Here is a 16,009-nt window from a genome sequence, read left to right on the forward strand (position 1 = left end):
TAAAACAGAATATAAGAAACACTAGCAGAAATAATGGGTGGTTCTTTTGGCAGAAGAAATGATGCAACACAACGATAGTTTTAAGAACTATGGTAGTTAAACTTATAGGCAAAATAACTAAACATTAATTAGCAAAAAAATCAAACTTATGGCAAAACAAAGTTTACTTTCATGGTTTGTTAATACAGACTTATCTGGAGAATGTCAGTGTGGCTTAACTCCAGTTGTTAAATGTTCATTCAGTCTTAATTAAACAGTAAAGGAATTTCTATTTGCACAATCTATATCGTCAGCATTATTAGATCTGATATAAAATATGTTTGGGGTAGAGCCCTTTCCTTTAGCAAGAAAATAAATTCAGCAATAATCATGTATCCTTTCCAGGATTATACCTTCGGAAAACTTAAAATAGGTAATAAACCTGTATATATTTAGGTAAATACATCTCTTCTCTGACATTAACTAGCAGTACAACTAAACACTACTGACTGGAAAACATGGGACTTTCTGGATATGTTAAACTGTACAACTCTGATACTAAAGCAACATGAAGTAGCATTTATCTCCTTAGCTTTTCTAAAGCTGCTTAATCCAAATGGCACTGCATGTATATATATATGTTGGTACATACATATATGTGCTTGGGCACTAGTAAGTAGCATACTGGGTAGCAGTTACTGAAAATTGAGGCAGACAGGCTAGCCTCAGGGGCCTTATGAACATCTGTAATAATTTGCTTAGGAAGAGGTAGGTCAATTTTTATTCATATCCTAAAAGTCCCAGGCCGATCTAATATCAATAGACCTGAGCTTTGTATGAAATATGCCTAAAACCACAAAGATTTTGGCCTATAGATCACATTTCAGTGAGCCTTCACATATGCCCAAAGCATGATTACACAAAGGTGGGAAACATTATTATTACTATTTTTTTACATAGTAGGAGCAAAGAACTTCATAGACATAAATAAATGCCTTTTGAAGCATATAAAATGTTTGTCATTCAGGTCAGCTCAAATATTACCTCAGAGGTCTTCCCTGACACCCCACCCAGAAAATTGCTCTATCATATCACTCTTATTTTCCTACCACCATTCTCTGAAATATCTTGTTCCTTCATCTATTAATTTGTTTATTGTCTAGCTGTAGAATTAAGGCTCTAGGAGAACAGAAATCCTGTATATTTTCTTCACCACTGTATTTCTAGTAGATGCTGGGCACAATTATTTAAACAAATAATTAGTTGAATAAATTAATTTCTCAGTGTACATGACAGATCAAAATATACCAAGAAATAGAAAAGCAATCTTTTCCTCTTTCGATAACATATACGTATACCTATACACATGTATACATAGACACACACTTACCTGGCCTACAGCGTAGGTGTTTCTGTTTTTTGAGGCACATTATTCAAAATCAGAGGTGGAATATTTTGTTGCTTTAAAGAAAAATAATATATGTTGCAGTAAAAATTATTTAAGCCTATTTAAATTGAATAATTTTGATGGGAAAATAGTTTAATATTTTTGGTAAACAACCCCAAAACTACCCATTAGAGACAATGTTTCTCCCACAACTTTTACATCAGTTAAAAATAATCAGATAAAACAGCTTTAAACATGGTAATTTATTTTATGCAGTTGTTTAAATCCATTGTTTAAAAATGTTCAAAAGGCACTTTAAAAAACATATTTAAAAATACATTTTTCTGACTTATTGGTGATCACTTAAAATAAGCAAGTCACCAGACATTTTTAAATCATTCATGATACTATTACCTTACATAATTTTTAAATTCCAAAACACAAACGTTCACTGGGTAATATAACACACTGCTTAGCAGTAAGATTAGTTTCCCTCTAATAATATACTTCATATGGATTATTAATTTGCAGGGCCCTGCAAAGTTATTTAAACTTAACACATATAAACTAAAAACTAGAGAGGTAAAGGAATTGAAATAGAGCATTATTCAACTCTGAAACTAGTTTCAGAGTTGGTTTCTCTAAAGAGAATTTATAAAATTTCTTATTCTAATTTGAATTAAATCTCTATTTCAACTCCAATATATAAACATAAGCCATCTTTTAAAAATCAACAGAGGTTACATTTAGCACAAAATAAACCACAGGTTGTCCCCTAGATTTCTTAAGTATGCTTCTGTCAGGCTTACTATAAATAAGTAGAGAGATGAGGCAAATGAGGGTTTTTTGTTTGTGAAAAGGGGAATTTGGGAAGTAATAGAATCCAAATAATTTTACTTCATTTAATTGTATATCTAGCATTAGTTTAACATTGTAGACTTTTAAGTAGGTCAAGTATCCTGAGAGCCAGCAGGCATTATTCTTAGACAAATTTTTACTTCCAACCTCATAGGGAAACCTAACATTAATAGGTATAAAATAATGTAAGTGATACATACAAACTCTAATCACTAATAACAGCCAAATTAACCTTGCGAAGGCAGAATTAAGAGTAGTTAGAAAATGGAAGTTAGTTATCAAGGAAATAAAGGGCAATAAATACAAAGAAGCAGAAATTGTCAGAGAATATTCTAAAGAAATGAAAATTTAAATGAATAAAAGGGTAGACTTGATGTAATCAATCAAATGAAGGATTTTTTCAAGACTCAATCTGGTAATAATACAGTATAAAGGCTCAAGGAAGTGAAAAATTAATACTCAAACAATTATGAAAATAACCAGTTAGTAAATTTAATGCTCAAACCCAATTACCATACTTAAAAAAAAAATTGGTCAGTGATTTATTTTCGAATCTTCTTACAGTAACAAAAACTCCTCTGAAGTTTATTTGAAAACAAATAATTGAACTCTGGGATAAAAATCTGCTTTGTATCATCTATGAACTTCCCACTTGAAAATACAAGTATATATTGGAGAACGTAAGATAGCAAAAGCCTGTTTTGAGACCATACTAAAATCATTTACTCAGATGACAAAAATCTTAATTCAAAAGACAGTAAGTCATTATCATCATGAAATCTGGTTTTATGTGCTCTATCAAATACTTGGAGAGTTTTTTTCTTTATTAGGTCCTATAAGTCAACTGATTCTTGAAAAGTGATGAAATTTTGATAGTATGAATTGGCAGAAAAACATTCTGCACATTATAAAATAGTACTTTGCTACCTCCATTTAAAATGTTTTTACTAACAACTGTGGACATTTTTTATGACATTCATTTAAGTATGCTTTTAATGAATTAATATATACTTACTAGTATTTACTGAAACTTTTCTGCCCCAATATGAAATTACTAAACTTCATATTTTACTGTGGGCCCTGATATTAGTAACTCTGAAGAAGCTGAAAAATTTTGCCAAAATGAATGATCCACTGATCCTTTAAATTATCTTTAGTCTTTTACATTTAATATAGTGTGATGCTGAACTACACTCATTTAAAACATGCTTTATCTAAATTTTTGAAAGATAACCTTACTTATGGGGCAAGTATCCAAGGATGATTGGCATCAGAATCACCAGGTTTTAGGGAAATGCTGAATAAGACTCACCTGGAGGGCTTGTTTAAACATAATTGCTAGCCTCTACCCCTAGAGTTCCTGATTCAGTAGGCCTGGGGTGAGACCCAGGAGAGGATGCATTACCAACAAGTTTCCAGGTGATGCTGATACTGCTGGTTGGGACCACACACTGGTGGAGAACCAGTGCCCCAGGGTATCTGGTAAGAATGCATACTCCTGGGTCCCATGATAGAATCAAAATTTCTGGAATTGGGGTCTTGAAATCTCCGTTTTAACAAGCTCCCAGGCAAGAGTATAATAACAATAACAATTTAAGAAGCACTATGATAATTTGGCTGGTTAATTTGACTACTGCTGGCCAATGCATCAGATGTCACATGCCATTAAGTAAAAATGGAAATAATGCTAATGATTAACCTCAAGGCTAACATGGGGCAAAGAATACACAGGCTTCCAGTATAAATCCTAGCTCTTTTACTTAGTAGCTTTCTGACAGTGGAAAATGACTTTAGTTTTCTGAGCCTCAGTTTTCTCATCTATAATATGGGAATAACCCCCAATTTGTGAGGATTAACACAGAGTATCTAAGCACGTTACCTGCCATACAGTAGGCATCAAATAAAAACTAGCTATTACTTATTGTAAGAAATGTATGAGTTATTTCCTTTATTACCTGATTTGATTAAAGCAGATTTCTCATTCATTTAAAACAAATATTTACACTCCAAGGTAAAGAATAATAAGAAAACTTTATACTTAGCACTCCATACTCTGGGCCAAACAGTGTTTTTAAAAGCCATACACATTTTCACTCGTTTAATCCTCATATAAATCCTGTGAGGTAGGTAGTATTATTGTCCCTAGTTTACAGATGAGGGAATTGAGGCACAGAGAGATTAATTGCTCAAGGCTACAAAACTAGTGATGGAGCAAGAATTTAAATCCAGGCAGTCTGACTTCAGACCCCAGGATTCATCACAATGTTGATTTCCTATGAATCAATTTTAAGGTTTTTGGATGTTTATGGTAAACCAGTTATACTTCTAGTACAGAAAAGTAGCATGTACGGACTGCAAATAAATTCCTATCCATACCAAGGTAAAGAGGTGTTCAAAGAATAGAATGAACGCCTTGAAATTCTGGCAGATGATATCACCTTGAAAATAACAAAAAACAATTCAATTGGTAAAAACTGGTATAAGTTTTCACTATGTTGACAGAGTAATCCATAATTAGCTACTAAGATGAACATCCTCTCAAATATACAGCTGAAAGAGGTCATGGTTTTGACATGTTTTGGCACAATAAACTATTTAGCTAAGCAGCAGAATCAGTGGCATGACAGCCACATAAAATTAGCATAATGATAAAACATAAGAGAAATGTAAATTATTTGTAACGTTTAAGATAATCTTACGGAAAGTCTGTAAAGTATTCTGTTAGGATACACTCAGATGATATTGCTAAAGACAACAAAAATTTTAAATTTTCTTTCCTTCCAGAAATTCTTTAAATAGAGGGTACCTAAAATTAGAACAAAACATTTATGAATGTGTTTTTGATGTCATCAAGACTGAGTTCTCTTACAACTGTCCACTGGCAAAACAATCATCCCAAATAAGTCAGCATCAAAATTCAGGCTGTTATTCGTAAACTAAGTATTTGGTCTTTTAATATCTGACATATTTCAATTTGTTTAAGCACTCTGCATTTTTTAATGTTTTTAATTAACTCTGGTCAAAATCTCATAAATTATTTTGCCAGTGTAACTAACAGCCACCTCAGAGCCTGAAAATGAGTCTCAAAACTCTGCTTTAAACAAGTTATGAAAGGCACAAACAAGTTCTCATCTCTCAGCAGGATGAGAATGAAAGGAACTATAATTATGTAGTTGGACAGTTTTAAATAATCATCTAAAAATGTTACTTAGTGATTCCTGAGAGTGGCACTAATATAAGAAAAGCATCCCCAAATAGCACTACATTTACTATTTATTAGTTACCCATAATTAACAATGGGCAAATTTGGGAATAAAATATTTAAAAATGCATGTTTACAGAATGCTATTAACACTTTCAGTAAATAAATATTAATAGTTGAGAATGGCATTCAAGAATGGTTAAACATGTTTAGGAAAGAGACAACGGGGACTCAGTAAAAGATTAACTATTAATTAGAACCAAGTAGATAATACAGTCAAGGCCCATGATAATTTCAAAATGTGGTTTTATTAATGCACTTTAGGTCAAGTGCCATTCTTATTCTACCTTACTCTGGAAGAAATACTGCCAATTATAAATAGTCACAGCAAAATTTTCATTAGACAAAAGTTGGATGTGTGTGTGTGTGGGGGGGTTGGTTCATTTATATCATACTGCAAATATAAACTCATGTTTTGAGTTTACAAGCAACACTGAGCAACAATATTTCCTTCTAAATTTTCTTTAAGGCAGATCTGTGTAGCATCGTGTGTGGGTTACTAACAATGATGCAGTGTAGTTTTAGCAAATTTAACTGTTTAATTTTCTCAGTGAAAATAATACATGTGGTCAGGAACAGGCAACAAAATCTCTTCTTGTTCCTCTGCCTGGCCACCATTTTAAAAACACAAGTTTTTCATATATGTATATATATTACTGTATCAAAACACATTTCAACAGACTTCACAGCTCACTTAAAGCTTCAGTTTACAGTCATTCATATGAAAAATTTCTAATATGGAATGTTCACTTAGAAAGAATTCCTCACTGGGATTCCAGTGTTCTATATCAGAAATGGAGAAGTTCTTCTTCAGTGCAATGCTAGACATTTTACCTCTGTTCATTTATGTTTTTCTTTCAAGGGCTCCTGATTTACTTTTGTATCTTCGTTTTTGTATGTTTGACTTATTTCCTTTAGCATCTTCTCAGGTAAGGCAGGTTGATATCTGTATAAATAACCATACGGACGAAGATGATAAACGAGGTATTCTAACTCATACATAGTTGTAGGATCAACATAGTGAAAAGAAACTGCAAGATCAGAACAGCAACCAGGACCCTAAAAAAGTAATGGAAACAGGCATTATTAATAAATAGCACATTGTTAACATACAATATTCAAATACTGATAAAGGAAACACTAATTTTAACAGAATCCAAGCATTAAGGCTGGCAAAGTAAAGCAGAGGCACAAAATTTATTAGACCTGTGAAAGAAACCAAGAGTTTTCAGAGTTCCCAATGATTTAAAATCAAACATGAAGTTACTGAAGTATATCTAACTGAAACAATATTCTCTCATGCCCTATGGATTAGCAAAAAAAGAAAACGCTTGAGACCTCTTCAAATAAAAGGGTCAGCTATACAAAGGATAATGTTCTATTTCTCCAAGTTTTGCTTTCTCTTCATAACTTTCTTACTATGAAGTTTTGCTTGGCTCAACCTCAGAAAGACACCTTTGGAACATTCAATGACTACAAAGCCTTGCCCAGTATGTGTCTGCAACCTAATACTTCATCGACAAATCAACCCAAACAGTATAGTATTTAAGAGAGGAAGTGCTGAGTCACACATGGGTTTGCGTCTAAATTTTGCCTACTAGTATATAATCTTGGGCAAGTTACTTAATCTCTATAAGCTTCAATTTCCCTATGTTCAAAAGATGCTTACTTAAAGGAGACAACGTGTCACACACTTGGTACCACGCTTTACCTACAGTAAATGCTCAATAAATGTTAGCTATTACTGACAGAATAATCAAGTTCAGGTGGCCCTCAGTAAGTAGGTCGAAGTAAAACCTTTGTTCAGTTTATCTAATTCTCATAGATTTCTAACAGAGTTGGCATGAGAGCAGATTTAAATAAAACAAGACAAAAACAAAATAACAAAAATACAACAAACATACAAAGAGGAATGAAAACGCAAGAAAATAAAACAAATTTTAAAAACTGGTCCCAGACTTAAATAGTCACAAGGTCATCTGGGGGTCAGAATTGGTATCTGGAGACTGTTTCACTCAGATGACTCCAAGAAAACTTAAGTCTCTAACGTCTTTGCAGGGGCCCAGGGAGAAAAACAGTCTGGCAAGTTCCCAGAGAAGATTCATATTGACCTATTAAATTGAACATTTAATAATTCATGTTTGGAAGTATGTAGCTTACAATGCAGTAAAAAATCAAGAAATTGTCCACTGTATTTTCTCTGATGTTTCCTTTGAAACAAACACTGGATATGTGGGTTTCTTGGACCACTAAGTAGATGCTGGAAAATTATCTGGTGCCTACTTTTTACAACTTTAGGGAATTTAATAATAGGAACAAATATGAAAAGTAAACAGATAAGTCAACTTGTGATTATCAAACCAGCTCTGTCCAGTAGATATATGTGAGCCACACAATGCAATAGCCATACTTAAAAAGTAAAAATAGGTGAAATTAATTTGAATATATTTTAACTGAATAAATCTATATTATTTTCTTAATATTCAATAGGTGATCAATATTTTTTAAATTACTGATGAAATCATTCTTTTTATTTGTGCTAAGTCCTTGAAATCAAGTATGACTTTTATACCTGAGCATATCTAAATTTTGATAGCCATACTTCAAACACTCAGTAGTCATATATGGTTAGTGGATACTATAGTGGCCAGTGCATAGTAAACTAAAGACTAGGACAAGAGCGGTTAATATTAAATTACTGATCCTTTCTGGAAGCAATTTTATATAACTCTGAAATATTGCAATAATATTTTTGATAAGATTTACTGCATTAATTATGTTATACTCTATTGTGCTGTTTTGTGACTGGATGGCCAGGATACTGTTTTTATTAAGCTTTATAAGCAATAAAAGGCTATAAAAAAACAGCTAATATTATTAGAAACAAAATACCTAGTCCTTTGCATATGATTATGGATACCCCAAAAACTCGAGAGTAGAGTGAAAAATCATCAGAAATAAAAAATCCAGGAACAGAGCCAGATTTTAAAGATGCTTTTTTTTAAAAAAAAAAAAAAAAACAGCTTTCATGTATATACTAGTTAAAAAGTTTTAAGAAAAGAGCCCAAGTCTCAAAGTCTTTTCATGCGTTGTTCCTAAAGACGTGAAGGCTCTTTACCCAGATCTTCCCGTAGCCTGCTTTCTAACCTCATTCAGGTTTCTGTTCAAAAGTTACCCTTTAGAGAAGTCTTCCTTAATTGCCTAAACTACAGTACCCCATTCCACTCTGGGTCACTCTCCATCCTCTTACCTGGGTTTACTGTTCTTCAGGGCACTTGCCACTACCTAAAATCATATTATAACTTGACTTGTCTTGCCTGTTTGTTGCATGTCTCTTCATCCAGAATGTAAGGTTCATAAGAACTGGAACTTGGCCATATTTACTGCTATATTCTTAGTGCCTGGCATACAGTAGTATGAATATTTGTTGAATTACCACTGCCGACACCTTTGTTCTCATCTACTCTGTTACACTGCCATTCGATATAAAAAGACTAAGGTAGATTCTTAGTTATTGATACTAAAGAAACATACACATTATTAGTTTTTTTTTAAGTAAACAAAAGTCAGTCTAAGTATTTATACAGTAATAAAATTTTTAAACTTACCTCTACAGGAGGATAATAGTTATAATTCCAGTACCAAAAGGTTCTAGGCAGATAACCCTTAATTAAATGGTGTTCTGGTACAAAGGGATGAAAAGTTTCTTTTCCAGTGGTATCTCTGGAATCTCCTGCTTCTACATTTATAATTTCCATGCATCTCCCCAGTGCTAAATCTTCGATGGAGGAACTATGCGTACATTTGTCTGTTTTAAATGCATCAACAAATCTCTTCAAGGCTTCTTTGCTCAGTACATATCCTGCTCCTCCACTCATGTAGCCCTGCTTTACATAGGGCTTAAATCTTCTCCCGAAGTAAATGGGTTCTTCAGGGTTGTATTTTGAGAGAAGCCATCTCAAGTTATCTAATATAACATATGTATCATCATCTGCTTTCATAAACCAATCAGCATCTTCTAAATAATGATCATGAACATACTGAAAAGCTTTAATTGTTTTCCAGTATAGTTGGTCTCTGCCTTCTCTGGTTTTTAATCCCACAGCAGGGAAGTCTTTATTTTCTTCTGAACTCATAAATAACACTTTATTACAACGCTGGGCCCATGTAGCTTTGACGTGTTTAGCCTTTTTCTCTAGATTTTGAGGCCCTGTCATTACCCAGCAAAGAATTTTAACCTTCTGATAGAGGTTTTCAGCGATGTCAGTGTTCTCATCTATTAAACAGAAATTGTTTAAAGTTAATTCACATAGTTGTAAAATCCAAATAAATTATACCAAAGAAGACATTTTCTTAAACAATTTCAAAGATCCCCCCCGCCCCCATATACCTCTTTACCATTAGTGATTTAGCTGAAAGAAACAGAACATTGACAGGAATTTCTCACTGCTGTGAATAAGCTTCTGAAGGGCAGTAAAGACAAACTAATGAAGCAGCAGTTCATTTTGGAGTCCACAAGAGTCTAGTGTTAAGAATTTCTACAAGTACCCTGAGGTGGTTTTAAAAATGCTTTCATGACTACCCCAGTTCGAAGAAGAGGAGTTAATGCAAAACAGAGATTACTTCTTACAGTAACATACCTCATTCCAAAATGCAAATCTAACAGTGAGAAATGGAAGAACAGGTAGAGGTAGTATTTCCAAGATTGTCTAGAGCAGTGTTTTTCAAAGCACTGGTCGGCAAAGAAATAGGGAGCTTATGCCAGAATATAAAGCAACATGTTACTTCTTTCATCAAGGAAGTTTTACTACAACCTATCAAAACGTCCACTTAACTCAGCAGCGAGCTTAACTGAGTTACATCCTGGTGCAAGATCCTTATTAGGATGCAGACAGGTAACAAACAATTCACAGGCTGTCAGGCCAAGGCTACCTTTTGAGTAACACTGCTCTAGAGGAAGAATCCAACTATGATATTCCAGATCAGTGCTTGGTGAAGGATCAATTTTTATTTCATTGTTAGAGACCTATACTTCTGCAAATATGCTAAAAATGAATTACTAATAAAATAAAATTTAAAAAATAAATATAAAGTACAAGCCCAAAGTTTTTATTTCTAGATTTATTCAAAATTATTGTCAAATTACCATAAAAGTTTCTAACTATTTAATCCTGATTTTAATACTTATTTAGTTGTGGACCAGCATGAGTCTGCAAAACCTCACTTTGTGTAGCAATGCTCTAGGCAGAATTCTGAGGAAACATCCTTAAAGTTAAGGTCAACCAGTGAGTTACAAAAGCTCAGCCCTGAGAAAAATTAACAACTGGAGGCAAAAATTTCTAGTTAACTGATGGAGAGGGAGTAGAAGGAAAGATTGGGCAGGGCATGAAAGTATTCTCATGTCTCTCTGAATTTCAAGAATTCACAATCCAAAAACAGAGAAAATTACCCTCTTTTCAGTCAGAGAGCATTCACATTTCATATACTTGAGGAGCCCAATCTCTTAGCTGTACAGATACACCAAATCCTGGATGGTGGCGAAAGTGGTGGAAGCAGCAATCCCCAATATGTTTCACTTAGAGCAAGACATCCTTCTCCCTACTGCTGGAATCTGGTAGATAGTCTTTCTCATTCTTTCAATTATTAATTCATTCATTACTCTGTAGTAGGCATGTACTGGTACAGGAGATAAAAAGATGAATAAGACACATGCCTTATTCATGTGTCTTCAGAAGAATTCATTCTAGCATGGGAGCTTGGCATGCAAACCAATACTTGCCATACACTAGAAATGCTATAATAGAGGTATGTATGAAGGTTTCAATGTGCTGAGGGTAAAATAAAGCAATGCCTTATAAACACTATAGAACAGTGGAATGGGAAGTTGGCTAGAATAGAGAAGAAGGGGATATAAAGCAATATCAGGAAAAATAAGAGATGATGCAAAAATTAGGTCTCTAAATGAAGCTCACCATAAGAAAGGACAAAAGGCATGGTGAAGTTTGCTTGAGAGCAGGTACATGGATATACGGCCTGAACTAGGGCAAGCGTGCTACAGATTGAGAGAAGTAACCTAAAAAATGGTAAAGAAGCAGACTGTTAGAATTTATGAGAAACAGGATTGGTTGGTAAGCAAAGGAAAGCACCTACCACGACTTCATAGTTTCTGGCTGGCTTAGGCAGAAAGTAATGAGCTATATAAAAATAGGAGGAAGAACGAATTTTAGGATTATAAAGGAAAAGGAGTGTGATTTACACATGTTAAGTCTGAGAGAAACAGACCTCTAGCATACCCCACATTCTGTGGACCATCAAGTAGGACAAGTAGATCCTAATATATGTGCCTGCAGTGAGGCCGATCTAGTACGGCCTACCAGGAGTAGAGAAGCCTGGCCCCAACTGATCAACTGAAGACCTAGAGCAATGATACAGATCAAATGCACAATGATTAAACTGCTCTGTGATAAGAACATGGCTGCTCAGAGCTGAATCACTGTCATACAAACATTCACACACACGACACACTTTGTAATAGTATGCATGTATTTGCTAGTGTATAAAACTCAACAAGAATGTGATACCTCGCCCTCAACCTCAGCTTGAGAGATAGGAAAGAAGCAATTTACTGCCAAAAAGATAAGAGAAAAAACCCTTAATGGGGGACCCTCTGCATTCCAGAATTCCAATGGTTTTTCAAGCTGCTATACTGTTTTCTGTCAAATAAATCACAATTTGCAGAGATCTTTGAATTCTGAACGTCTTCTCGTAGTGTCTGGAACTGGGCTAAGGTAAAGCCAGCAAGGAACAGATGGAAACTAAAATTATGGGGATTGATGACATCACACAGGCAAAGAAAGAGCCAAAGGACAGAAACTTGGAGAAAACCAACATTTAAGGGGCACATAGAGGACATAATTCAGAACATTTGGATAGAGGTAGAAGACCAGGAGAAAATGAAGTCATTATATATAACACATTCCTAGTTTTCTACTTCCCTAATTTTTTATGCCTCTCAAAACAAGAAAAGATTAGTTACGTTAGCTACTGATAAAATATAAATTGAGATTTATATATATCTCTTGAGCTTTTTTAGGAAAACAAGACTAAGCAAAAACCAAGATTAAAACAAGATGATAGCAAAAACCAAAGACACAGATATGAACCATGATAACAAAATTAAAATTTTTAGAAACAAATCTAACTTGAAAGTCTTGCCTTTCCCCAAATTATGATTTCTGAACTATCTCTATTTAAAAATAAATTCAAAGTTAATATCTTACACCCTAAATAAATCTGGGTTTTAGCAATTTCCTTCTCCTTAGGCAAACCAAGAACTGTCATTTAATATCTAGAATTAAGCTCATTTTCATCAAAAGATATAGTGATATAATAAATTTCATATAAATAACTTTTTCCAATTCTCTCAACACTTAAACAGATTGAAAAATATGGTTTATCTTTACTCCTTAATAAAGTAAGCCATACCTTTATGTTGGCTAGCATCTGCATCAAAGTTCATCTGTCCTTCTAGATGATTCTGTTCATTATCATCTGAATGCCTAGCATGAGGATCATTATGAAGAATATTAGGCTGGAGGTCCCTCTGTTCTCCCAACAAAATACTAAGTAGCTGAGAACATAAAACAAATCCGATTGCTGATCCACAAAGGAAGGTTAAAAAATTCAGCCAAGATTTAGAGGCCATTTCCCGAAAATGTATTTCTGTAAGAAAAAAATTAGCAGGATGTTATAAATTATAAAGCAATATAAATACCAAGAGTAAGGACTGATAACTTTTAGCTATACTGGGAAGTTAATTCCTTTCATACAGGAGAACATATCTAAGAGTATTTAACTTTTGTCCCTCTATTTCCTGCGAAAACACACAGTATGGACAATTCAATAAAATAAACGAGTAGCAACTAGGAGGATCACTACTGGGGTGGGGCACGGGCAAATATGTCAGTATTTACACACGGAATTTCCTGTTCTTCTAGCCAGGATCCTGCATGGACCCAAGCCTGCTTGCCACGTTCTTTTTCTTTCTTTGCTATCAAAATACTTATATTTACCCTTTTTCTCTTTTGGTAGTAATCATTACCTACTCTCATCAGGGGTCAGCAAACATTTTCTGTAAAGAATTAGAAATAAAATACATCAGGCTTTGTGGACCACAAAGTGTCCTGTATATTCTTTTTCTTGCTTTTTATTAAAACAATCTTTTAAAGATGTAAGAAGAATTCTTAGCTTGTAGAAGGCTAGAGTCAGCACTGTTTCGGGATCCGCAGGGCCAAACCTATCTGCCACCTGTTTTTGTAAGTGAAGTTTTACTTGAATACACCCAGTGTTGACTATGGCTGCTTTTGCACTACAACAGCAGAGTTGAGTACCTGCAACAATGGCAGTATGTCCCGCAAAGCCTCATCTAGCCCTTTAAAAGAAAAGTTTGCCAACTCCTCGCCCTAATACCCAGGCTTCACTGCAGTGGTGAATGCAGCTGCCACCTGCTCACCATCTTTCATTGTTATCCCACTGGACTGCAAGACCCCGAACAGCATCTATATATCACTAGGATTAAGTAGGATGCCTGGGACAGTGGCTGCTCGACAAATGCCTGTTGAACTGCCTGACAACGAAACAGGCCCTTCTTAAGGGTTTGCTAATAATTACTACATGGTGAACTTATAAATTCCTATGAAATTCTTATGAGAATAGTCCTAATTCTACAGTTTCCAACTCCCCAAGATAATTTTTTAAACGTTTGCTAAGCATCTACCACATGCCAGATGCAGTCCATACTTTATCTTGCTTGAAAAAAATTTTAATTTCATTTTTCATTCTCACTATGACCATTTTGCAGATAAGAAAACAGAAATTTATAAAAATTAACAGATAACTTGCACAGGTTGACAAAAATCAATAAAAGTCACAATTTGAACCCAAGTCTGTCTGCTTAAAAAGTCAGTGCTCTTTCCATTGCATTTCTCAAACTCTTTACCCAATCACCACTAACAGCACAGGACAATGGACATGTATAGTGAAGGTAGGGGTTTGGGAGATATGACCGTCAAAATAAAAACTGCTTTGAAGTATTTTGTAAAAACAAATAAACAAACCAATGATCATCACTGGAACAACAAAACAACTTCATGTGGTTATATTTCCAGAATGGCTAGGTTCTTTAAAACCAACCATCCAGCTAAGTACAACCAGAAAAACTGAACAAAATGTAAAAATATATATGTTTGGAGACACTGGTAAGATATCAAGGCAGTGAGAATTGAGGGGAGGGGGGACAAGCTCTGGAAAAAGAAAGAAATCAGGAAAGGTGGGCTGGAAATTTGGCACAGCTTCATTCCTCAATACAGCTACTGATTCTGACAGAGAAAACAGGAGCTGACGCATAGAAGCTAAGAAAAAAAACAGAGTCCAGCATCTGTCTCGGAGAAGAGGTCTTGGAAAACAGCCAGGCTTTTATCTGGACCCTCAAAGGCTACAATCTAGGAATAAGGAAGGAGCAGAAATTAGACCAACCTTCACAAGGACTGAAGCCCAAGTTGGAATCATCTTAACCACTGACTGATTAGGGTGATCTACCCCTAGCCTAACTGCAAAAATAAAGTTTCCTGGATAAATATAAAATTATGGAGAACCTCAAATTATTATTATAATTTTTTGGTAGTGATAATGTCCAACACAATAAAAAATAATCAGGTATCAAAATTAAAAGTCTGACTGAAAACAGAGAAAATAGTAGAAAATAGAAACTGACCCACAGGAGACTTAGATAAGAGATTTTCCTACTAATAACTTTAGTTAGTCAATAAGTTCAATGACAAGATTAAGATATAAGGTATAGGGTTTCCCTGGTGGCACAGTGGTTGAGAGTCCGCCTGCCGATGTGGGGGACACAGGTTCGTGCCCCGATTGGGGAGGATCCCACATGCTGCGGAGCAGCTGGGCCCATGAGCCATGGCCGCTGAGCCTGCGCGTCCGGAGCCTGTGCTCCGCAACGGGAGAGGCCACAACGGTGAGAGGCCCGCGTACCGCAAAAAAAAAAAAAAAAAAGATATAAGGTATAGAATAGACATAGGTGAAGAGGAAAATTAATAAACTGAAAGCCAGGTCAGAAGAAATTACACAGACTGAAGTACAAAAAGACATAAGGATGGTAAATTAAAAATTGAGAGAAAGAAACATAAGGAATAGAGTGAAAAGGTCTAACATATGTGTTAACTGGAATCTTTGAAGAAAAAGAGACATATGATTGAGGAGAAACAGTATGTGAAGAAATAATGACTGAACATTTTCCAAAACTGACAAAAGACTACCAACTATCAGATTCAGGAGGCTCTATGAAACACAAAAAAATTTAAAAACTAAAAATAAAAAAGAAAGAAAAGAAAATGATACCAAGAAACACTACAGTGAAACTGCTAAAAACCAAAGACAAAGAAAGCATTCTATATCCAGCAAAAATTGCATTCAAAAATAAATCTGAAAAAGATTTTTCAAAAAACAAA

At 34.6% G+C, this 16,009-nt stretch overlaps 1 protein-coding gene across 4 annotated transcripts in view; it reads right to left on the bottom strand.

The window, feature by feature from the left end:
- Window positions 1-1,611: 1,611 nt before the first annotated feature.
- Window positions 1,612-16,009, bottom strand: part of C1GALT1 (core 1 synthase, glycoprotein-N-acetylgalactosamine 3-beta-galactosyltransferase 1) — a 36,648-nt gene continuing 22,250 nt past the window's right edge. For all 4 annotated transcript variants that reach the window (XM_019927790.3, XM_073809688.1, XM_019927797.3 and 1 more), the window contains 3 exons: window positions 12,972-13,208; window positions 9,095-9,762; window positions 1,612-6,545 (listed from right to left, as the gene is read on the bottom strand). In XM_019927790.3, the coding sequence (XP_019783349.1) occupies window positions 6,327-6,545; window positions 9,095-9,762; window positions 12,972-13,208 (1,124 nt within the window). In that variant the 3' untranslated portion in view covers window positions 1,612-6,326. The remainder of the gene's footprint in view (window positions 6,546-9,094; window positions 9,763-12,971; window positions 13,209-16,009) is intronic.

The sequence above is a fragment of the Tursiops truncatus genome, chromosome 9 (genome assembly GCF_011762595.2).
Source record: "Tursiops truncatus isolate mTurTru1 chromosome 9, mTurTru1.mat.Y, whole genome shotgun sequence".
NCBI classification, from domain to species: domain Eukaryota; kingdom Metazoa; phylum Chordata; class Mammalia; order Artiodactyla; family Delphinidae; genus Tursiops; species Tursiops truncatus.